The following is a 24,558-nucleotide window of genomic DNA, read 5'->3' as shown; positions in this document are numbered from 1 at the left end:
CTTTATACAAGGTTTTAGTCAGTTTATCTATCCTTTATACAAGGTTTTAGTCAGTTTATCCATCCTTTATACAAGGTTTTAGTCAGTTTATCCATCCTTTATACAAGGTTTTAGTCAGTTTATCTATCCTTTATACAAGGTTTTAGTCAGTTTATCCATCCTTTATACAAGGTTTTAGTCAGTTTATCCATCCTTTATACAAGGTTTTAGTCAGTTTATCCATCCTTTACACAAGGTTTTAGTCAGTTTATCCATCCTTTATACAAGGTTTTAGTCAGTTTATCCATCCTTTATACAAGGTTTTAGTCAGTTTATCCATCCTTTACACAAGGTTTTAGTCAGTTTATCCATCCTTCAGTTTATATTACAAATTATTTACACAGTGATACAGGTATAGATACAGGTATAGATACAGGTATAGAGCTCGTCATTATTAAAAACTCCTATTTTGAGGTTGCAGGGGCTTGTTAATGGTTTTGAGAACTATTTTCTGAGGGAAAATAATTCAACTACCTTTAAATCGATTTACTGTTTGACACATTTTTTAGCTGAAGAATGACCAGATTATGGGAAGTAACCAATTTGAGAAATAGCCAACTTTTGTTTCGTGAACTGTGTAAACTGCTCCAAAGTTGGTTATGCAAGCATAACTTGGTCAAAAATTAAAAACAAGCCGTATTATTATTATTATTATTATTAATTTCTAATTGATTAAAGTTTAAGATTTGTCCCTTCATCAAAGTCTATTTAGTTTGGAATTATTTGAATTGCAACTGCAGATGTATCAGTTAATGATGTCACAGTACCAAGTTAGGAAATAACTGATCTTACGATGGGAAGTGAACAACCAAAATGAATTATATAACAATAATAATGTTGATATCTTAGAGCAACTTCAGGACTTTTGTTTTTATTTTTGTGTTATATTTCATGTGTATTCTTCTCTGTAAAAAATAATAAAATTACTGAGGAAAAATTATTTCCATGTCTTATACAATTTCCACTCTGTAAACCTTGGGGAAATAGTGCATGCTTCCCCTAAAAGGAAATAAATTTGTGTTTTTTACAACTTTAGGAGAAATGGGTACAAATCCTGTTTGTTATTGGAGCCATCCGATAGGTGTTAACTACTACACCATCCAATCCTATAGTTATACTGATTGTAATCAACAGCTTGAGGACCTTACTAAATAGATACCCATGTCCTGTGTACCTTACCAAATTGATATCCATGTACACAGTACCTTACCAGTAGGTCGCCATGCCCTCACGACCTTATCAAATAATTCTGTATGCCCTCAGGACCTTACCAGATAGATATCCATGTCCTTAGTACCTAACCAGTAGGTCCCCATGGACTCAGGACCTTACCAAATAGATATTCATGCCCTCAGGACCTTACCAAATTGAAATCAATGTCGTCAGTACCTTACCAGTATGTCCCCATGGCCTCAGGCCCTTACCAGTATGTCCCCATGGCCTCAGGCCCTTACCAAATAGATACCCATGCCCTCAGGACCTTACCAAATTGATATCAGTGCCCACAGTACCTTACCAGTAGGTCTCCATGCCATCATGACTTTGCCATATAATTCTGTATGCCCTCAGGATCTTACCAAATTGATATCAATGCCCTCAGTACCTTACCAGTAGGTCCCTATGCCCTCATGACCTTAACAGATAATGCCCTATGCATTCAGGACTTTACCAAATAGATATCCATGCCCTCAGGCCCTTACCAAATAGATAACCATGCCCTCAGGACTTTACCAAATTGATATCCATGCCCTCATGACCTTACCAGTAGGTCCCTATGCCCTCATGATCTTACCAAAAAAAGCCCTATGCATTCAGAACCTTACCAAATAGATATCCATGCCCTCAGGACCTTACCAAATTGATATCCATGCCCTCAGTACCTTACCGGTAGGTCCCCATGCCCTCACGACCTTACCAAATAGATATCCATCCCCTCAGGACCTAGCCAAATAGGTCCAAGTGGCCTCAGGACCTAACCAAATTGATCCCCACACTCTCAGGAGTTAACCAAATAGATCCCCATGCCCTCAGGATCAAACCAAATAGATTCCTATGGCCTCAGGACCTAACCAAATAGATCCCCATACTCTCAGGACCTGACCAAATAGATCCCCATACCCTCAGAACCTAACCAAATAGGTCCTATACCCTCAGGATCTTACCAAATAGATCCCTATGCCCTTAGGACCTAACCAAATAAATACCTATGCCCTCAGGACCTAACCAGATAGGTCCACATGGCGTCAGGACCTAACCAAATAGATCCCCATGCCCTGAGAACCTTACCAGTAGGTCCCCATGTCCTCAGGACCTTACCAGATCGGCCCTTTGCTGAAATCAATCCCAATTCTACTTTACATTTATTGTTTCTCATCATGATATCATTATTTAGTCATCATATCTTTCAGTCCAGACCTAATTACAACCAAAAAAGGAGTGGCATGTCACCAGCGGCAACACCAACTGGTATATCGGGGAACCAGTCCTATGGATGGCATCAATCACAGAATTATTACCAAGGAGGACTACGTTACCCCCAGCCTAACCCGGCTGCATATGGCAGCTATGCTCAAGTACAGGTAGGTTTCCTAAGAACTGTAGAAATGCTTGTAATTTTATATGGATTTATAAATATCTGGCCGTGTCACAATATTTCTTTTTGTGACAGTTTATTTACCTAACAATTTTCTCAGCAACTACTAATTGCAGCCTCTTGATATTTGGTATCCAATATCAGGTACAGGTCCCATGGGATTCGATTACAGGCCTATCAGACATCTACATGAACGACATTCAGCCATTTCTGTCTTTGACCAAACTGGAAGGGAGAAATTATTATTTTTCAGTGTAGTGTTGACAGATTGATGTCACGTTGAAGATTTGTATGATGTAGAATTAGTATTTTTTTTGAGACCTGTAAAAGATTTTGTTGTCTATTAGGCCAAATAAAATTAATTAGTAGATTCTCATTCCTTCCCCTAAAAAATTGACCAAAGTATAAAAGATTGCGACATGAATTTTCAAAATCAGGATTTTTTTTAGTCATTTTCTAGTCTTGTGATACTATCACACACAAATTTATCAATTCTTGGTAACTAAATTGATGTTACTTCTCTGAAACTGATGTGGCTATGGATGTAGAACATGTCTATACTTCAAATTGCTAAAATTAGGCTAGCAAATATCTGGTAAAAAATAAAACAGAAAGTCCTCCCACAGCGCCATATTTTTTTGTGAAGGTTGTATGAGAATCACTAGGCCTAATTATCATAAGTTATAAGACATAGTGAGCAAAATCTTCATAGAAGATGAAAAGGTCTTCTTTTCTAAAAGTTTCACAGTGACCTATGTAATTTATGGACTTGATCCAGATTTCCATGATATTTTGGTATGAACCTTGGAAGATATAATACTATTTCATGAATGCAGTTGGTTGAAAAAGTTTTGAATATTGATTTAGAATAATCTCCCTTTGTGCAGTTTTGAATTTTTCACAGAAGCTATCTGTTAGCAAGATAAATAGCTATCTATTTTATCTGATATGATTATTTATTTATTAGCTTTATGTTTTTAGATTAATTTTCTCTCATAAATAAGTTTAGTATTTTAAGGTTTATCTTGTCAAATCTTATATAGAGAAAATATATTAGATTTTTAAAATTAATTTCAGGAAGTTGAAACAAGTGAACTTTTGCTAAATAATAGATATAAATAAAAACATGGTTTGGTACTAAGAAGGTCTTCAAGAAATATAGAAAAAGACAAATTTCAGTGGTGGGTCTAGGTTGTATTGAACAGTTCCAGGGGTTGGATTATCCCCTTTTGTTGGAAAAACAATTTTGCAAAATTTAGGCAAAAAAAAAAGAAGATATTTAGCCTGGAACCCCCTTTACCAATTTTCTGGATTTGTGTCTGAATATAAATTTGTATCACTAGCATCAAGATCTTGAACTTGTGACATTGAAAAAAGAATTTATGTTCATACTGAGAATCTTTACCAAGATGATTAAAACAGACATGTATTATAGCTGGGAGAGTGGTGTATAGCACATTTACATCAAAGCAAATTCTTCTGTTGAAACATAAAATGATTGTAAAATTGATAGAAATTTTAAGAACATTAAAAGCATAATCAGATTTACGAGAATAGTTCAGGATATGAATATAAATATCCTGGTTTTTACAATACAACATTTAGAATAGTAACTATTATCTCTTCTGCATGATTCTAAAACAGACTTGTAAGTGTCTACATCTGATTACTTGAAGCATTATCTTTTTCATGATGAAATGAAAATGTTTTGAAATGAGATATTTATGTTATTTTATGTAACTCATACCACTGTGTCATGAGGAAAAGGTTTTGAAAATGATATTAATATTTTATGTAATTCGTACCCCTCTGAGTGATAACAGAATATATATATATGATTGCCTCCACCCTTACACAGATTTTATACCTGAAAGTCTTGACAGTGGGGGGTCATAATGGTAATGTATTCTCTTTGTAAAACTTGTAAAATTTATGTAGATAAATCTGTAGGTATGACATATTTTTATATGGTTGTAATGTGTATAGATTGTTCAAATGTTTTATTTGAGTCTATAGAGCAAAGTAATAAATCGGAATTTAATGATGCCTGTTAAATAATGTTTTCCCCACTTAGAATGAGTGAGTGATTTGTTTGAATTAAAAAAGTAGAATTTATGAAAATTAAATTTCACTGTTTGTTGTGACATGGAATTTTAATTGCAGTAGTAGTCTCTTTAATGACTTTAATTTTCTATGCTGTAGTTTTGATCCAACTTTAATATGGATCCTCTGTTCCTTAATTTGCATATCTGTATGTCTGTTTGTCACATGGTGAGTCTGGATTGTGTCATCATGAACAAGTTTTTGCCTGGGTACGAAAAAATCTAGATTTTAAAAAATTAATAGTTAACATATTGGTGTGTCACAGATTATTATTCAGGATTTGTCTTACAAGTCAAATAGGCAGGGTTTTATCATGTTAGTAATGGTTTTTGGTCGTCCTGGTACACAACAGTTTAAAGTTTAACAGTGCATTTCATGACCCAGATATAAAGTCAAAACATACAGGACAAACTTTTTGATAATTATTTTATATTATGGATATGATATCTATTTTTAGACACATGTTAATGTTAAAGATTTATTTGCACAACTGTTTAAATATTAATGACAATAAAAATTTCAGGTATAATTTTTGTTCATCAAGTAAAAAATTCCTGGAACTAAGATGTCAGTGTAAACAAATAGTAAGGGCTGATTTCAGAAGTAAATGTACATCAACCTGGATGTGATCTGGAACGCACTTGTATATAGTTGTAGGTCAGTGAAATAAATAACTTGATGATTTGAGGTTTTAAGTAAAAACCAACATATGTTGGTGGCAGAGCTCACCCTTTGGGATATCTGACTGAATGATTTGGTCTGAGTTTGCCCTAGTTGTGACTGGGCTGCTGTGTTGGAGCTCTGGTCTACCCCAGACCCACATGCGTCAGAGAGTGTTTCTCCACTCTGACCATTTTGGAGGTATGCCAACTAAAGAGTGAAAAGTAGGTTGCTCTTCAGTCAATCATTTTAGGGGTATCACATATTTTATAACTAGGCTTGTTTTAATGCTCTTTCTTTGGCTCTTCCTGAACAGTTTTAGTACTTCTTAACAAAATGATAAAAAGAACCTTTCTTTGAAAGAGAGAAATTTATATCCAGTCTGGATAGAATTACCTGTAGTCAGGTGGACAGCCTGTAGATCAGTAGGTCAGACTCTAGTAAAGTTGTCTGGGATCAGGTGTGTCAACAAATTTTGACATGTAGGTTAATGATCATCTTTATTATATGTTTTTGTTTAATTGATGGTAAAATATTTGTAAAGGTTGAAAAATTGCAATTAGTTGTGACTTATTTCTTGTCTGAATATAGTTTGAAATAAAATTGGACTTAAGAAATAAATCATGGAAACCCCATTTTATCTTTGTTTTACCACGGGCTGACCATTTATACCACATTATTAAAGCTTGAGGTAAAATATCAGCATAAATAGTCAGCCAGTGGTAAAACAATGATAAAAAGGAGTTTCTGTGATTTATTTTGATTCTAATAGGATAATTATGGTACTTTTTTTACATTTTTGTGGCCTATAATGCTAACCTTTGATCCACAATATTTGTCCATATTTAGCTGTACACTTTATGCTATGTCAGTTGAAATGGTCGGTAGTGCTTTGTATTATATTTTTAATGAAAAAAGGGAAAATGAAGTAGAAATGTGTTAGATATGGCACAAGTTGTTTGCATTATAAGGTCACACATGGACAGGTACAACGCCTGGACTGAAAAGTTTTATTCATTGACAATTGTTATTGTTTGTTTTCATACATGATGTCGCACGTGGAGAGTGCTACCGTGTACATGTGTAAGTGATTTTTACGGAATATAATAAACTTTTCTAAAACATAATGTCTAATATTTTATTAAATATGAATTTGATGTTCATTCACGCTACTGAAATGAATGAAAACAGCTGATACACATTGGAATGTTACCTGTGTTTGTTTACATGATTTAAGGTGGGCAATAATTTACACACACACAAGCCACGCCCAATGAGTCGCATGCTGCTCATATAGCAATCCAAAACCAACCACACTTGTGGTCTCAGAGCCTGTTCAGGACTTCATATTAGAATTTAGAATTAATATGAAAAACTCATATATTGCATGACAGTTCTGGTCGCCAAACATAAAGCTGGATTGATATCAGAAAAAAGTTATTATATGACCCCTTTTCACACAATTGAGGGGTATTTATTAATCACCTTCTTCATCGGTCTGTCTGTCCAGGCTGTCCATTTAACTTTCCTTAAACTATTCAATGAACTTAATGAAACTTTATATAAGGATAGGCATTATAATGTGCACAAAGAAAGATAATTATTCACTTGAAAAGGAGATAATTCATATTCAGGGCTTTACAGATGGTAATATCAGTTCTAGTTTCTTTTTTTCTGGTTGATGTATTAAGATGCAAATTCTCTTAGATTTTTACATTGTCAGTTTGCCTAGGCCTTTTCATCAAATATTTTTTTTAAACAGAAAGTATTGACTAAAGCTTCTGTTTAAATATAAATACTCTCATATGTTGCTATCTTTTTATATTTGAATTTTTAAAAGAATTTCTGATTTAAGTTATTTTGTGCCCCTTTCTTTAAAGACCAAATATCAATTGAGTATTCTACTGTACACACCTTACAAAATGTAGTTTTTTACACCCAGCCTTATGAAGTGGCAAGTTATTATGTTATATCCTATGAAAAGTTAAGTGTACCTCCATCCATATGTCTGTCTGTCCTGTCATCTGTCTGCCCCCACAATTTACTAATGATTACTTGAGATTGGATCTATTAATATTTTTGAAAATTACATTTTCAGCAAAATCGAAAAAGTAGTATTTGAGTTGAGCCTTTTTGAACATTATGCCATCCCCCTTTTTCTCATTTACATGGTGGGGTATCACTTAATGTTCCATAAATGCCTTTTTTGTTTGCTTTTTACCTATTACAGGAATTAGATATTTATTAGTTTTTTAACCATTTAATGGTTTTTGCTATTTATTAATTGTTGAAGAGGGCATCTGTTTCGTTCGGACACATTTCTTCAAGATTCAGCTGTAACTTTCCAAACATTATGAAGTTTTTTTTTTATTAGCTTACTTAGCAATTCAGGCTCCTGGGAGCCTCTTGTTAGCTTACGTATAGCATAGCAAAATCTCTTGATATTGTATGGATGTTAACAACACAATTTTCTTTTCTAAATGAAAAAGACAAAGACTTTTAGGTAGAAATCATTATCTGCTGAGTTCTTTAAAATCCTATGTAGTTTTTATTAGTCAGTGTGATTCATTAATACTCATATTTGATTTTACTCACTTGCCACATGACTGTTGCTGCTGGCAGAGCAGGATAGTCATACCCTTCATTTGTTACTCCTGTTTTTTTTGTAGGAGTTTATATTGCAATACAGTATTTAGTGTTTTTGTGTGTTGTCTTGTTTTCCTTTAGTTTTTATATTTTATTCTCTACTGTGTATGAAAATAGTCTTTATTTCCTGTTTTTTAGTTTAATGTCTCTGAATTATCCTCCTGTTATTAATGCTTCAGTATATTTTTGTTGAAATTTTATGAACTCAAAATATTTTAACATATTGAAAGAAGAAAAAAGTAGATATGTTACCTCTCATGATTATCTCATCAATCCATTGATAATAAGGGTGAAAAATATCACATTTGTAATTGTATTTAAAGAAAAAAAGAATGAACAAAGTTTTAGAATATTTGATATAAGTATTGGATTGAAGAGGAAGGAAGTATAAAAGTCTAAAGATTGAACTGATGTTTAAAATTGAATGTTAAAACTATGTTCAATAGTTAAAAAATCTGAAGTTTTGCAAAAGTGACCCACAGAACAATGTATTACATTTACTGTACAAAATGTATTGAATCACAGTTAGTTTTATCAGGCCTCAAAAAGAAACTAAAGTATATGTATAATTTAGAAAAAATGAGTGCTGTGAAAAATAAGTTAGTAGATAAATTTAACCAACTTTGGCTTAGTTTTGAATTTTTATCGTGATAGATCCTTCTTCATCTGCAAATATATTAAATTTATTAATTCTTATTTACCAAGTTTCAAACAAATTTATTATTAAAAATTCACAATATCCATCATTCCATCTCTTAACAATTTCTCTTTTCACTTCTACCTACAACACTTATTTTACAACAAAAACCAACATTATTATTGGTGACATGTTTTGTGTTGTATTCTGTATATATGCTGAATGTGTTGGATTTAAAAGAGTAATCAAGGGAACCATGGTTATAGCGGTAATCAAAAGAATGTGATCCCGGGACAAAGACCCGACACACAACAAAAAACATAAAGTAACTAAAATCATACATACAAAGTAACAAAAGCAAATGAGCAACTTGGACTCCACTAAAAACTGGGAGCATGGACCAGGTGCACCGGTAGGGTAAGCGTCCTCTGTTTTTCTAGAAACACCTGCAGAGTTGCTCATCAAAAGTCAAGTCCGAGGTAGACAAACAAGGAAAGGAAAACTATGACCTGTTGAATAAATCAGTTTTCATGGTGCAGATGTATACACCATAACGATCCACAAGTTCATGATGACGACCATGAAACTTCTGTAGTGATGACTTCAATCTTGTAGCAACATAACCCTGTTCCAGAAGCCTATTTGTTGGCGTTCTAGCGTGATACAAAAAGTCTGCATAGTTTCGGCAAGCTCTGGCATAACGTATGAGTTGTAATATGAACACTCCATACGCAGGTGCTGAAGGGATGTTGCCACAGATGAAAGGAAAGTTGACAATTTTGAATGAAAAGAAATCACATTTGTCGTAAGGTTTGGTCAACAGTTTTCCTTTACCATCGATTTCTAAGTGTAGGTCAAGATATAAGGCTGACTTCACAGTGTCTGTAGTATCCTTTATCTCAAGTTCTTTGGGGTAGGTGTGATGTATCAAATCCCTGAAATTAGGATTGTTTAAAGATAATACGTCATCTATATAGTGGAAACTGAGATTAAAGGATCTAGCTAAACAATATTCTTTCTTTCAAATCAGATCAGCTATAAAGTCAGCCTCATGAGAGTGAAGGAAAAGGTCAGCAAGTAAAGGAGCACAATTTGTTCCCATTGGAATGCCGACCGTTTGTCGAAAAACACATCCACCACATTGGACAAATATGTTGTCGATTAAAAATTCCAGCATTTTGTAAACATCTTCTTCTGTATATTTGGAAGATGATTTGGAATTATTTCTTTTAAAGTATGAGGAATCTCTACCAAGAACTATATATTTGTATATAGGTTTACCATCTTTTTTGGAAAAACAACGATGTATAATGTTTTTAAGTCAGTGATTTTAACTGAGTATGGGGCATAGAAGTATACAGTATTGAAAAATCATAGGTTTCAATGCTATTATATTCAGATAATAGTCTTGAACGGATTGTTTCCTAAAGATCTTTCGAATTTTTCAGGATCCACATTGAATTAATACCACTACGGGAGTAACAAGTATTGTGGTAGGACTGCAGACCCTCTTTGACAGTTGTGAGTATAGAAGTTAAAAGGTTTGAAAGAGGATTGGTGGTACATTTTGCAGATCCATCTATGAAATGTTGTTTGTATGGATTCTTGTGGAGTTCAGGAATCCAGTACATAGACGGTATATCACAATCATCGTCCTTGGTAGAGAGACCAAAAGAGGATAGCACAGATTTATGGTTTTCCACAATCTCTTCTTTGGAAAAAGTGGTAGCAGTGTAGGTCTTATCACTGCTATTATTTTCTACGTCTACCTCTGATAATAAACATTTGATGTAATACGTTTTACAGACAAAAACAATGTTGTTTTGGACTTTGTCTGCTGGTACGACAACATATTTGTCATGTATAGTAGACAATGTTTTTGCTACATTGGGGTCTGAAAACCAATGTAGCCTTGGCACTTATTGACCTACTTAAAACTTTCATTCATTTCAAAATTAAAGACCTCACGGCCTTTAACCACTCTGACAGAGAATCAATGTCTTCTTGTTTTCATTTTATCCATTTTCTTGCATAGTCCTCAACGGCATCCATAAGAACTTTAAAGTTATAATTCCAATTTATGGAGTGTGGTTCACGGTACTTGCGACCTTTAAAAAGGATGTTACGCAGATATTCATTTTCGATGATGGTTAAATCTCCCGTAACGACGTGACCAGAAGGACCATATTTGAATGGAGAGTTTTTGCAAGAACAGTCTTGTGGTTTAGCCTTGAAGTCCTCATCTTGAGGCTCTGCAATAGCCTTTTATAATTGAAAATTTTGGATGCAATGGGTGAAGTATAGGAATATGAAATAATTGGTATGGATTTGTCTTTGAAATATGGGGAATTTTGTTGGTAATGTTTTTGTGATGGAGGACGTTAGCCAAATTATTTGCTTCTATACCTTTGTTGACAAACGGTAGTGGAAAAAATGATCGTTTTTCTTCATCTTGACTTTTCACACAAACTGGTTTAAAGAGTCTGTGGAAACCAATATCCAAAATGATGGCAACAAGTATGTATAATGATAAGGTGGAGTCAGAAACGGGAGTGTCAAGACTTGTTTTGTAAAGGGAGTGTAGTAAAAAAGTGAGAGGTATAGAATAAAGTTTAGTTCTAATGTGATGAAGTCTAAGAGGTTTTTGTATGAAAGGAAGGAGACCATCTATGGAGACATCATTTAACTTAGGTGACGTATAGTTGCCATGGCCATGACTCCTTTCCCGTCTTGAATTTTTGTCAAATAAATTCATCACATTTATGCTATTGTTATATTGGCTTGAAAGGTTTCCTATACTTTTGATGTTGTCATTGCATCTGTAAGGTATTGCAGTACATAGTCTGCATATCCAGTACTCCTCTCTTTCCATACGATAGGTTTTACTTAGAACGGGACTGTTCGTAGGATGGTAAATTTTTTCTAAAATACAAATTTTCATAGAGAGGATTGAATGATCTTGTTGATTAAAGTGTTGATAAACTGTCAGGAATTAGGTGGTGTCAATTCCAGAACGATGACAGCACATTCTTTTGTTTAATCGTAAAAAAATAAATAAATTATAAAAAAAATATAAAAATCTGAAGTTTGAATTTCTTAAATGAAGAGACAGTATTGCAAAATAAGAGAAAGTATGAGTTGTAGCATTTGTCTGTAGCTTAATGCAGAGCTACAAGTAAAACTTCATCAAAATGTATTCTACTTAGTATACTACTTAGTATTCACAATGTTCACGTCAATTTTGGCATTCTCGGTATACTTATTGACGGCTGCAACCAGTGCAAAGAATTGCTGTAACAATATTGGTGAGTAACTGTAATATTTTACTGATGGTATAATTCAACTTTAATTCCAGTTTGTAACATACATTAAAATATAAATTTAAAGTTCTAGGCATTGTGCCGTTGAAAGGAGAAAAAAAGCACAGTTTTTTACTGTTTTTTAAATATATTCTGATATCTTGACAACCAGAGCAGAAAGTATGAGGCTTACTATTTATAAAAACATGGCCTACAAAAATCTTAAAAGTTTGTGTTTTTACCCCCCTCCTTCAATCTGTACTTTGGTTATAAATTCATATTAAGCTGATATTTGGTATGAGTAATCAAGGGAACCAAGGTTATAATGGTAATCAAAAAAATGTAATCCAAGGACAAAGGCCAGATGTGGAAAACAGACATACACCACAAAGAACATAAAGTAACTAAAATCATACATACAAAGTAACAAAGCAAATGAGCAACTTGGACTCCACTAAAAACTGGGAGCATGGACCAGGTGCACCGGTAGGGTAAGCGTTCTCTGTTTTTCTAGAAACACCCGCCGAGTTGCTCATAAAAAGTCAAGTCCGAGGTAGACAAATGAGGAAAGGTATATGAGTATATAAGGTATAGGTATATGAGTCAACCTAGATGAGTTACAGATCAAGTTTACCTTATGATCTGATTTGCTGATTTTTATGGCTCTTGAACTTTGAAAAATTTACTAAAATTTAAGTTTTCCACGCTTTCTTTCTAAATGCTTGCTGTTATGGGCTGAATTTTGGTTTGTGAGTCTACCCTTATGAGTTACAGATCAAGATTACGTTTAGTGTCACTCTGCGGATTTTTGTCTGAGTTATAGCCCTTGAACTCAAAAAAATTTACCCACACTTTTCTCCTGAATGCTTGCAGATATTGAGCTGATTTTTGGTAATCGAGTCTACCCTCATGAGTGACAGATCAAGTTTACGTTTTATACCTGGCTGATTTTTTTCTGAGTTATGGCCCTTGAGTGTAACAAAATTTAAGTTTTCCACATTTTTTTACCTAAATGCTTGCAGATATTTGGCTGATTTTTTGTATGAGTCTTATCAGTCCTAATGTCTGTGCTAGAAACTTGCAAATCTGCATCTGTTCAATGGATTTGAACATCTTTCTTGTCTTTGTCCATATCACTTCTTCTGTTCATAATCAAGGTCATTTTCTCAGTTTTTCATTCATACTTGATGATCCAAGGTAGTATTTAGGTCAGTGATATAAACAGCTGGTACAGGACTATGTATTGTTTTGCAATACTCTCAGAATGCTTGTTTGTTGTTTTTTTTTTAAGTACTGAATAATATGAAGGTTCTATATCTTAATCACAAAAAAATATTGCATTTTAACTAAATTAACTCAAGCTCATGTTCATTTTGTCAATGAATCAATGCAATGAACTAAAGAATAAGAGTAAGATGTTTTTTTTATTGTCAATGGTTTCTTTTTTATAGAGCAGGCCAGATCAAATCTAAAGGATGCTGCAAAACTTCTACAAAAAACACAGGACCTACTCAGTTCAGAAAGTAAGTGCATGTTCACAAGAATGTTTGGAAAAAACCTTGTTTCATTGAATTTTTCAGCTAGCCTTGGCAAAATGTGAGCTATTGGTATTACATTTTCTTCGGAGTGGTCCATATTAAATGTATTATTTATATTGATCATGGGTGCTATTGATATTTTCAGGATAGTTTTGATTTCAGATGTACTTTAACATATTATTGTGTAGATATGTCAGATGTAACATTCAATACTTGTTTGTTAACTCTCCTGTAGTATCAAATCCAGTTGTTGGTTTTCATACACGTTTTATAAAGACTGTCTCATTGGGTCCTGGTCAAACTGTTGTTTTTCATGATCTTATTACCAACAATGGAAAGGGATATAACATTTATACAGGTCATTTCCAAGCTCCTGTGGATGGCATGTATTATTTTGTTTGCTCTTTCACCAATTTATGGGACAAGGGTGCCATGGATCTTGCACAGTATAAAAAGAATAACCTAATATCCAAAGGATACACATACAGAGCTGAAAGACGGACAGTGCAGTGATCAACTTAAAGAAAGGAGATATCATTAGAATAAAGCATCCCAAAGATTGTGCTATGGAATACCTTTGTGGGGGAGGCAATTGCTTTTTCTCTGGTTATCTAATTAATAAACTATAGATCAGAAATCAGGATTCTTGTATTTCCAAAGCCAAATAAGAGGATCATCATGGTTTATTTTGCCCCACATTCTTGATGCAGGTGCCCTATAATTTTCATTTGTATTCATCCTTCTGTTGGTCAACTCATGACAAAGTTTATTGTTGTCAGGTTATTGCAAAAGGAGATTATCTGAATTAAGTGTCTGACATAAAAAAATAACCATTAATTTGAAAATGTTCATCGGCTTTATGACTCCTGTACATTATGTGTACTGAAAACTTAAAACACTGCCATGCTGTTAAATAGTACTAATAACTCTATGACCGGAAATTGTTTAATTTTTGAATAAAAGATTACTTTTTTATCTTTATATGCCATCAGTAGTTTGATGACCTATCATTTAATCAATAATCGGTGTGTTAAACCGGTACCCTTTATCTTAATTCATATGTACAATTATACAAACGGTATTTTATGTTGATAAACAAGTAGTCAAGTATGAATGGTAAAATTTAGGATATTTTTGTGTAATTATGTCTGCCGCTGTTTCATCAATGCCAGGAGTTCTAATAGGAAATACTCCTATCGGAGTTCTGAACTTCACTCCTAAGACAACTACTTTGACAGATAATTTGACAAATCAGGTAGGATAAATTATTTTGGGTTTAAACAATGGACTAGTTTTTATGCTTTAAAGGCACATAAATATCAGTTACCTATTTAACCTACTTGGGCTTTTTTGCCTATAGTTTTTTTTGTGGTGCAATTGGGTTTCTTCAGAATAACTAGACTAGTAATGCGAATACTTTGCCCCTAAAAAAATGAGGGGGGGGGAATAGCAAAAGTTATTCGTGCTAATTCTAATTTTACTTATATCAAAACGTGTAAAATGTTTTAATGAATAATTTAAAGAAGTTCTTCATTTTTAATATGCTCTTTGCATGAGAAAATATTTCATATTTCAAAAAAGAGGGTCATTCTTTCATAAATAAAACATTAAATATGGTAGAAAGATTTGATTTCAACTAAAGGCCTCTCATGATGCATGATATTAGATGGAGTGGACACACTAAAAGTTATTTGTTCTGGAGTTATTGCCCTTGGTTTAAAAAAAAGTAACTTGTGTTAGTTTTTGCTCTTCATTACATGAAAATATTTAAAATAATTGCAGTAAAATATGTTGTTTCTGTAAGAGGATGATTGACAGTGATTGTCTGACGGATTCAGGTTTTTTTTTACCCTCCTTATATTTTAAGGCTGTGTAGTATTTAGTTCGAAGATGTACAATATTTGGGTTTTAGACTAATAAAATGGAGTACTAGTATGATATTCATATACTAGCAATTGATTTTATTCGAAAACTTTGAGTCGCATTCCTATATAGGTATAAAACTTGACCACCCTGATATTTTTCTTGACCATTCTTGTAACAGGATCCAAGAAAGGGTCATAACTTGAACATCAGATTTCATAGTAATGTTCTTTGCACTTATTGTATCCAGCAAAGTATATGATTGCCAATGTGTTGATGTAATAAGGTATCCCCAGGTACATGGATGTAACCTGATGGCTTGCTACACATCACCTTAAAATGATTTACTTGGTCACAGCATGATCTCTGGGCTTGTTGATGTACTATTGACCTGAGATCATTTACCTTGTCTCAGCAGGATCTCTGGGTGTGTTGATGTACCATTGAAATCTAATCACTATTTTGATAGCTGGCTAATGGTAACAAGACATTTGAAATAAAAACCTAAATTGGGTATAGAATAACTATTGAGGGATGTATTATCTCCCTTGAAGGAATTCAGTTTATGACAGGTGCCATTGTTAGGTTAATGATTTGCATATTGTATATAATGTATTATCTTGATGTGGTGAAATTCAGTACTCTATATTGAATTTATATGGTATCTCTGAGATCTTGTAAAGCATAGATGTCACTTCTGAGCTAGTATATGGCTTTGATGATGTCATAGTAAGAAAGAATCAATTTTAGTATTTGCTTTCAAAGGTATATTTGTAAAGCATATTATTTGTCTAGTACATTAATCTTGTCTCAACTTACATTATTAGTAAGGCCCATTTGTCTGTCTGCCCGTTGTTATCTGTCTAATCTCAGTATTGATATCACTTTGTTGTTTCAGTAGAATTTGGAGTTCTCAGTCATAGTTTCTTGATACACTCAGCTTCTCTCTGTATATTGAGATCTGTGTGCAATTATTTAAAGTGCATGCAAACAATGTTTGAGCTTTTTTCTTTATATAAAAGGGGAAGGGTGTTATCTTCCTTCTGTCTGTTTTTCTATGTATCTATCTTTTTGTCGAAATAAAAATAATCCAAAATTTTAAATCACTCTATAATTTGATGTAAGGCAGCTCAAGTTGCATTTTAATTATGGATTGGACCCAGATTTTTCATATGAAGGCTACTAGTAAAACATTTTAGAGGTAAAAGTTGTAATAGTATGTGTTTTCAAAATCAGAGTTATCTCCCTCTAAAAGAAATCATTGAATTTTTTTACCTGCCTTTTAAAGACAAATTACATGTATATGAATTCAAAACTTTAAAGCATTCCTAACAATATTAAACAATAAATTCTTATGTGGACTCCTATCTGATAAATATCAATATCATGTGATCATGAAGCAAGCTTGATATTGTTGGATATACTATCTAGGGGAGCTAACTCTTTTAGTGGATTTCACATGTCTCGTAAATGTCACTTTTAAACACTTTCAATGGATTTCATAAAAAGTGTGATACATGTTTGTAGTATATACTAGTATGTATGTTAGCATGAAGCAGGGTAGTTCTAGATGGTCTAGCTACGGTAGTTCTAGATGGTCTAAGCTAGCAGGTGATCAGTGACCAAGAGGGAAGTTGTCATTATCCTGTTTTTTATTCAGTAAATAATTATCTGGCCCAGAATAATTATTTGCACTTGTCTAGGCAGAATACACTGGAGTCTCATGCTTCATAATGTTAGCCATTTCTCACCAATGGCTATATTTACTCTATCTATCTGTGTATGTGAAGTTTTCCTGTCTGAGATACCTTCATAAATTATCTTTGTAAAGAAGTGAAATTAAGATGTAATTTAAGAAGAAAGATTCCATTTCCAGTTCATTTGAAGTTAGTAATTGTATATTTTCTGGGTGGTTTAATGTCTACAGTATTTAACCTAGTTTAAAACAGTACTTCAGATTGTGGTCCAACTAGTGTTACAATATCTTATTTCTCCGAAATTCTTCAATGTGAACATTACAGTAATTGATAGTACAAAAATGAATGGGCATTGGAAATCCTGACATTTCTGTTCGGTTGTATTATTGATGTAAATTAAAAACACTTGAGATACTAAAACAACTGTTCATGCTTTATTCTGTGGTCCGTATGTTTAATTTGCAAAAAAATATCTGTATTGTAACAGACTTTCCAGTATCTGATTGTATGCTATATGCATTGTCCTTATATATCACATATTTAGGTTAAAATATACCTTTTTGGTATATGCATAAGTGTTTGTTTAAACCCTATATCTTTAACCCTATATCACACCTCCAGACCTGTATTACATACCTATATCATACCTCTAGACCTATATCACATACCCTATATACCACCCCTACACAGAACAAACTTGAAGTATAATTAAAATATATGATATAATGAACACGACATGTCAATATCTGTAACACATGTGGTATCAACCCTCGACTTATATCTGCTCACAGACCAGAAGCTCTTGGGGGCATGTAGGAGTCCCAGGTTGATACAGCATGCAATACAGATTTTGACGTAATATTCATATAAACCCCAACCCTACATCACACCCCAACCCTATATTACACCCCAACCCTCTATCATACCCAACTCTATATCACACCCTAGCCCTATATCACATCCCAACCCTATATTACAACCCAAACCTATATCACATCCTAGCCCTATATCCCACCCCAACCCTCTATCACACCCGTCCTATATCACATTTCAACCCTATATTAGAACCCAACCCTATATCACATTCCCGTCCCTATATCCCACCCCAACCCTATATCACACCCCCAGCCCTATATCACATTCCAGCCCTTAATTACAACACAACCCTATATTACATCCCAACCCTATATCCCACCCCAGCCCTATATTATATTCCAACACTTTATCCCACCCCAACCGTATATCACATCCCAACCCTATATCCCACCCCAACCCTAGATCACACCCCAGCCCTATATCACACCCCAACCCTATATCCCACCCCAACCCTATTTCACACCCCAGCCCTAAATCACATTCCAACACTTTATCTCACCCCAACCCTATATCACATCCCAACCCTATATCCCACCTCAACCCTAGATCACACCCCATCCCTATATCAAATCCCAACCCTATATCACACCCCAACCAAATATCACATCCCAACACTATATCACACCCCAACACTTTATCCAACCCCAACCCTATATCACATCCCAACCCTATATCCCACCCCAACCCTATATCACATCCTAACCCTATATTACACTCCAATCCTATATCCCACCCCAACCCTATATTACACTCCAGCCCTACATCCCACCCCAACCCTATATTACACTCCAGCCCTATATCCCATCCCAATTCTATATCACATCCCAACCCTATTTCACACCCCAGTCCTATGTCACATCCCATACTGAATATAGCATGTCAAAATCTTTCATATGCTGTATCAACCCATATCACCTCAAGGGCCACTGGCCTGCTGGGTGATGTGGGTCGCGGGTTGATACTGCATGTGATACAGATTTTGACATGTCATGTTCATTATATGCTCCCGAAGGGAGCGTTTATGATTGTATTATCAACTTGGTTCTGTATACTTATGGCAAGAAAAAGCATCAATATCCGGTTTGTAGCTGCATTTTCAGGAGCTGAAAAACACCATAATGGCAGCTTCATTTGTGTATTCTTGCGTATGTGCGATTGAGCACCAAACCAGTCTCGGAAAATATTTGCTAGTTTTGATAATTAAATACAAATCGAATCATAGTTTTTCCAAGATAGGGTTGACCTTTTAGTCTGCAGTATGGCTCCCGGATGTTTACGAAAATTATGTCATCAATATTACCCATAATTCTCGGGTCATAAAAATTGTGAAATGAAAACGAACCAAAACGAAAATAATTGATAAAAGAGAGAAATGAAACGAAACAATTCAATAAAATGAATCAAATCGTTATAAAAACATAATTAAACTATACTAAATGAAACAGAATGCAGTGAAACTAAACACAATAAAAGAAATCTTTTCAGACGTTTTGCAAATTTTAAGAACCATAATGTTAACCAGTACCGGACAATTTGACCCAAGGACATTTCGGACCATGAAAACCAATAAGTCTTTATGACTGCCGGACATTTCGGCCAATAGACATGTCAGACCATGACAATTAGTATAATGCTATAGGACAAATACATATGATTACAAAATTTACCATACTTGAAGGTATAACATATCAAATAAGAGCTGACAAAAAATTTGTTTTTAGTAATGTTTCTTCGGGAGCGTTAAAAGGTTTCACCTTCATCATATTATTATATATTTAAACCAAACTTCAGGTATGGTGTGCGAAAGGGAGCGATATAGGTCTAGGGATGTGATACAGGGTATGTGATATAGGTCTTAGAGGTGTGATATAGGTGTGAAACATTTTGTGTATCAGCACAATTTGTCCAATCACAGGGTCAGGAAGTATTTACTTAAGTGGGGTACACAAATGGCCAACCTAAAATAATGAAAAATAGTACAGTTCTACCTAAAAATGGTTGCTTTTTAGTGCATTTTCAATGATTAAGAGATAATAAGACACTGTAGACTATTGCTGTGAATATTCTGTACTGAATAACAAGTCAAATAAACACAACCTTCTCATTCGATCAGTAACATGGGCTTTGCAAAATGAGTTTGAAACATATTTATATTATTAATTGCAAAAAATCTTTGTAACATTCTTTTTCACGGTCACATACTAGATGACATTTAAGCAATGTCGGAGTTTCCCTCCATCGTTTAAATCTGGAATGACATCATTAATATATAAGAACAGGCTCTTTTTCTGTTCAGGTGTTCAGCATGAAACTAGAATTAACTTTGAAAACTGTTGTAAAATGATGATGCTGACATGTACAGAGAAGGCACATCTGCTTGATTAAGTATATACATCAACTCTTCAATATAAGTACTAATTTCATAGTTTATCAATGTACTTGTCTTCTTGATCAAAAACCTCGCCAATCTTTTCTATGGTACAAGATAAGTTGCCTTTGAAGACATTATTGCTGCTAATGATTGGCCGATGATAAGTGACTGGTACAAGAACTTGTCAGATTTGTGAATGGGAGTTTAGATTACTTTGTCATGGGAAGTGTATTATGATCAAATGAGGATCCTGAGGATATCTTGTTTGAAACTGGTATTTCTTGAGTGATCACATTGTAGTTACTCTTAAATTGTAAGTTCTAACATATATGAAAGCTAAATCATACAAAAGTGCATGTCTTTTTTAAAAATTTCCTTTCAGCTTTACCATGTTATTTTCAATAATAAAATCATTGCAATACTTTCTGAATTTATTGGAATAACATACATATACAATATCTGTCTGTCTGTTACACCTTTCTGTAACAGATTTCTCAGTGTCTGTTGGAGGGAATGCGTAGATATTTGGTATATTGCTTTTACATTGTCTCCCCTTTCCAGCTTCCTTGTGTATCTACTTCCTGTTTACCGTACGACTTATTATAGGAATAAATTCAGTAAAAAAACTCCCATTGCTCCCAATGCAGACCCATATTTTAAGTGATGTCCCTTGTGAAAAAACCTTTAGAAATCAAGCAGTTTTATGTTTCACTCTTTAAGGTTCATGAGCCAGGTTATCTTTTGCAACTTTCAAAACACAGGGTCATGCGGCATTTTTTTACCATTTCCATGGCTTCTTTACGTACAATTTGAAAATGTGCTAAATTTTGGCTCTAGCCCCCACCACTGTTTAAAGTGCTATGAAAAAAATGTTTGAACAGCAAAGTAAAGAACTGGCATATTCTGAAGTGCAAAAATGAAATTTCTTTCAAAATATATTAAATTGAAAAAATATTATTCAACCCCATGGCCAGTGGCCTTCTCTTCATGACAGATTGTTCTCCCCAAAAGGGGCGGTCCTTGTGATGTCATGAATATTTACTAAATTTATACCTATAGGGGTATTCATGTCGGGACGTTGTGTGTAACATCATGTTACTATTTAAGACAACCCTATAGGTATGACTTTATGCCTTCATTTTAAAGCGTGAATTTAAGAGATTATTCTGAATTTTATTGAAATGTAGAGCACTTGAAACTATAAATTGTTATCAAATGAGTTAAAATTTTTTTTGTTAATTTTAAAATCAAAGTTTCCGGAGATCTGTTTGTTTGCTGTGGTTATATTTAGAGGTTTATATGTTTGTGTCTATAGCTGCCAAACATGCCATAGATGTATTACATCTCCATGACAGTGACTTGTGTACACAACAAACAGCCAACATTTATAAACATAGCAGTCTGAATCAATGAATTAAATGTTCATTAGTAAGGCCATACTCTTCAAAGTATTTGATTGGTTTTCATTCTCTAATGGTTCCTGTTCTCCAAAGTGCAATTGTAATTTTTAAATCTTAAAAAAATTTAATGCGATAACTTATTTATATTGATTGTTGTATATAACTTCAAGCCCTGAAGGCACAAAAGTCAAAATAATACTTAAGTCTGAGAATATGGAGTTGCTTCTATGGTAACTCCATTCAGAGTTTTTGAAATTGATAATGTCACAAACAGTTTTGTGGCACTGAGACCTGAAGCCACAAAACCTGAACAAATACTTTAGTCTGAGAATACTCTTAGCTATTTATGATGTCATGAAATCAGAAGGATCTGGTTGGAGTTACTATGAAAGTTAAGAATATTCTCAGACTTAAGTATTTTGTAAATTTTATGGTATGTATGCCTGAACCAAGAATGTATCATTTCCACATGAGCCTCAAACTAATAAGGACTCATGGATTGACATACAAACTTAAATCTGTCATTAAATGATGACTTTCATTGGTCAACTGAGGTCATCCATTAAAAAGGGTATTAGGCTTATTACCTGGGTCAGAGGCAAACTGAGGTCATTTTGCTATACCTGGAAGATGCATACTACACCTACCTGGATCTGAGGTCAACTGAGGTATTTTTGCTATACAGGGTAACATGCATACTACCTGGATCTGAGGTCAACTGATGTATTTTTGCTATACAGGGTAACATGCATACTACCTGGATCTGAGGTAAACAGGTCTTTTTGCTATACAGGTTGACATAGTACCTGGGTCTGAGTTAAACAGGTCTTTTTGCTATACAGGGTAACATGCATAGTACCTGAGTCTGAGGTAAACAGGTCTTTTTGCTATACAGGGTAACATGCATAGTACCTGGGTCTGTTTTAGACAGGTTATTGTATTGGTACTAGTGAACATCAATTGTTTGCACATACAGCTGATGATTTTCTAGGTGCAGATCTAGTTATATGTCTGTCAGACACTTGCTCTTATAGGATGAAACTGAATAATGTTCTGGATACTGTAAAATTGAATGGTCCACTTGATTAGCTTACAGATACCTTATAGTTGCCATGTTTTTGCAGGAATGTTTAGTTATCTTTCTGAAGAAAGTCTGATTACCTTTCTGAAGAAATGTTTACTTATAATATTAAAGAGATGTCTTGTTTTCTTTCTGACAGAAACAAAAACGTCTAGTTATTTAAAGTAAAGGAATATCTAGTAATCTTTAGGAATGTCTAGTTATCTTAAGGAGTGTCTAGTAATCATTAGGAATGTCTATTATCTTAAGGAATGTCTAGTTATCTTTCTGAATAAATGTTTAGTTACCATTTTGAAGAAATTTCTAGCTATCATTTTGAAGAAAAGTTTAGTTGTCTCAAGGAATGTCTAGTTTTCATTTTGAAATGGAAATAAAGTGAACCATGATTTAAATAGAAATAAAATTAACATAATCAAAGGATAACAATTAGACAGGAAAAATAAACACAGTAAACACAACAAAGAACAAATATCAAGTTATCTTTCTGGAAAAAAGTCTTGTTATCTGTCTGACGGATTTTCTAGTTATATCTTAAGCAATGTCTAACTATCTCTCTGAAGGAATATCTAGTTCTCTTTCTGAAGGATTGTCTAGTTATATCTTAAGGAATGTCTTGTCTACTTTCTGGAGGAATATCTAGTTCTCTTTCTGAAGGATTGTCTAGTTATATCTTAAAAAATGTATAGTTTACTTTCTGGAGGAATATCGTTTTCTCTCTGAAGGGTTGTCTTGTTATATCTTAAGAAATGCCTAGTTATCTTTCTAAAGGATTGATTAGTTATATCTTGAGGAATGTTTAGTTCTTTTTCTGAATGAATATCTAGTTCTCTTTCTGAAGGATTGTCTAGTTATATCTTAAGGAACGTCTACTTTTCTCTCTGAATGAATATCTAATTCTCTTTCTGAAGGATTGTCTAGTTATATCTTAAGGAATGTCTAGTTTACTTTATGGAGGAATATCTAGTTCTCTTTCTGAAGGATTGTCTAGTTATATCTTAAGGAATGTCTAGTTTACTTTCTGGAGCAGTATCTAGTTCTCTTTCTGAAGGATTGTCTTGTTATCTAGTTGTCTAGAACTTTTTATCATCTTTTATGTGGAATATCTAGTTATCTTTCTGGATGAATCACCATTTCTCTTTTGAAAGAACATCTAGTTAGGTATCTAGAAGAATGTCTCGTTATCTTTCTATAAGAAAATTTAGTTATCTTTCAGCAAGCTTCCAATAGTGTCTGGTGTTAAAAAATCACTCTAAAAACTGCAGCCAGCCGTCTCAGAAAATGCAAGAATGTTACAAAGTCAGGAAAAAGAAAATTATTTTAGGAGATTTATCTGATTGTCAAACAACATTTGATTTGTATTATGCCCGAGGAAAGGCTTGTCTGTAGCGGATAGTAAGAGAGGAAAAGAACGCCTGCCACTTTGTGGAGCTTGACATTTCAGGAGGAATATCAATTTCTCTTTCCAGTTCTTTTTCTGCATGCACATCTTTTTTCTCTTTCAAATAGAATGTCAACTTCTGACAAAGGTCTTTTAAATATAAATATATGTTGCACTAAATTAAAGATTTATGTCATCACAGAGGGAAACAAGTATGTATACTTGCCAAATATTTGTTTTCTGGTAAGAACTTCTGTATATCAAAGACCTTCTTTTTTTTGCCACAATGAAAATGTGCTAGATTTGAAACCAAATGTACCATGGTCTTCATGACTTTGTTTCTTAAGATTTGCTTTGAAGTTGCAATCTTTACATGT

The 24,558-nt window shown here is 33.8% G+C and overlaps 1 protein-coding gene across 9 annotated transcripts in view; it reads left to right on the top strand.

Moving 5' to 3' along the window:
* LOC148603917 (RNA-binding motif, single-stranded-interacting protein 3-like) overlaps positions 1–24,558 on the top strand; it is a 152,915-nt gene that overhangs the window by 15,662 nt on the left and 112,695 nt on the right. For 8 of the 9 annotated variants that reach the window (XM_088553422.1, XM_088553420.1, XM_088553418.1 and 5 more), the window contains exon 2: positions 2,448–2,618. In XM_088553422.1, coding sequence (XP_088409548.1) covers positions 2,448–2,618 — 171 coding nt within the window. Of the gene's footprint in view, positions 1–2,447; positions 2,619–14,631; positions 14,771–24,558 lie in introns of those variants that run through there. The other variant, XM_088553425.1, reaches the window with a different exon arrangement.

This window comes from Perna viridis, chromosome 11 (assembly GCF_037379345.1).
Source record: "Perna viridis isolate PV_CMFRI_1.1 ecotype Kerala chromosome 11, ASM3737934v1, whole genome shotgun sequence".
Taxonomy (NCBI): domain Eukaryota; kingdom Metazoa; phylum Mollusca; class Bivalvia; order Mytilida; family Mytilidae; genus Perna; species Perna viridis.
The sequence above is the reverse complement of the archived record's forward strand: the minus strand, read 5'-3'. Positions and strand labels throughout refer to the sequence as shown.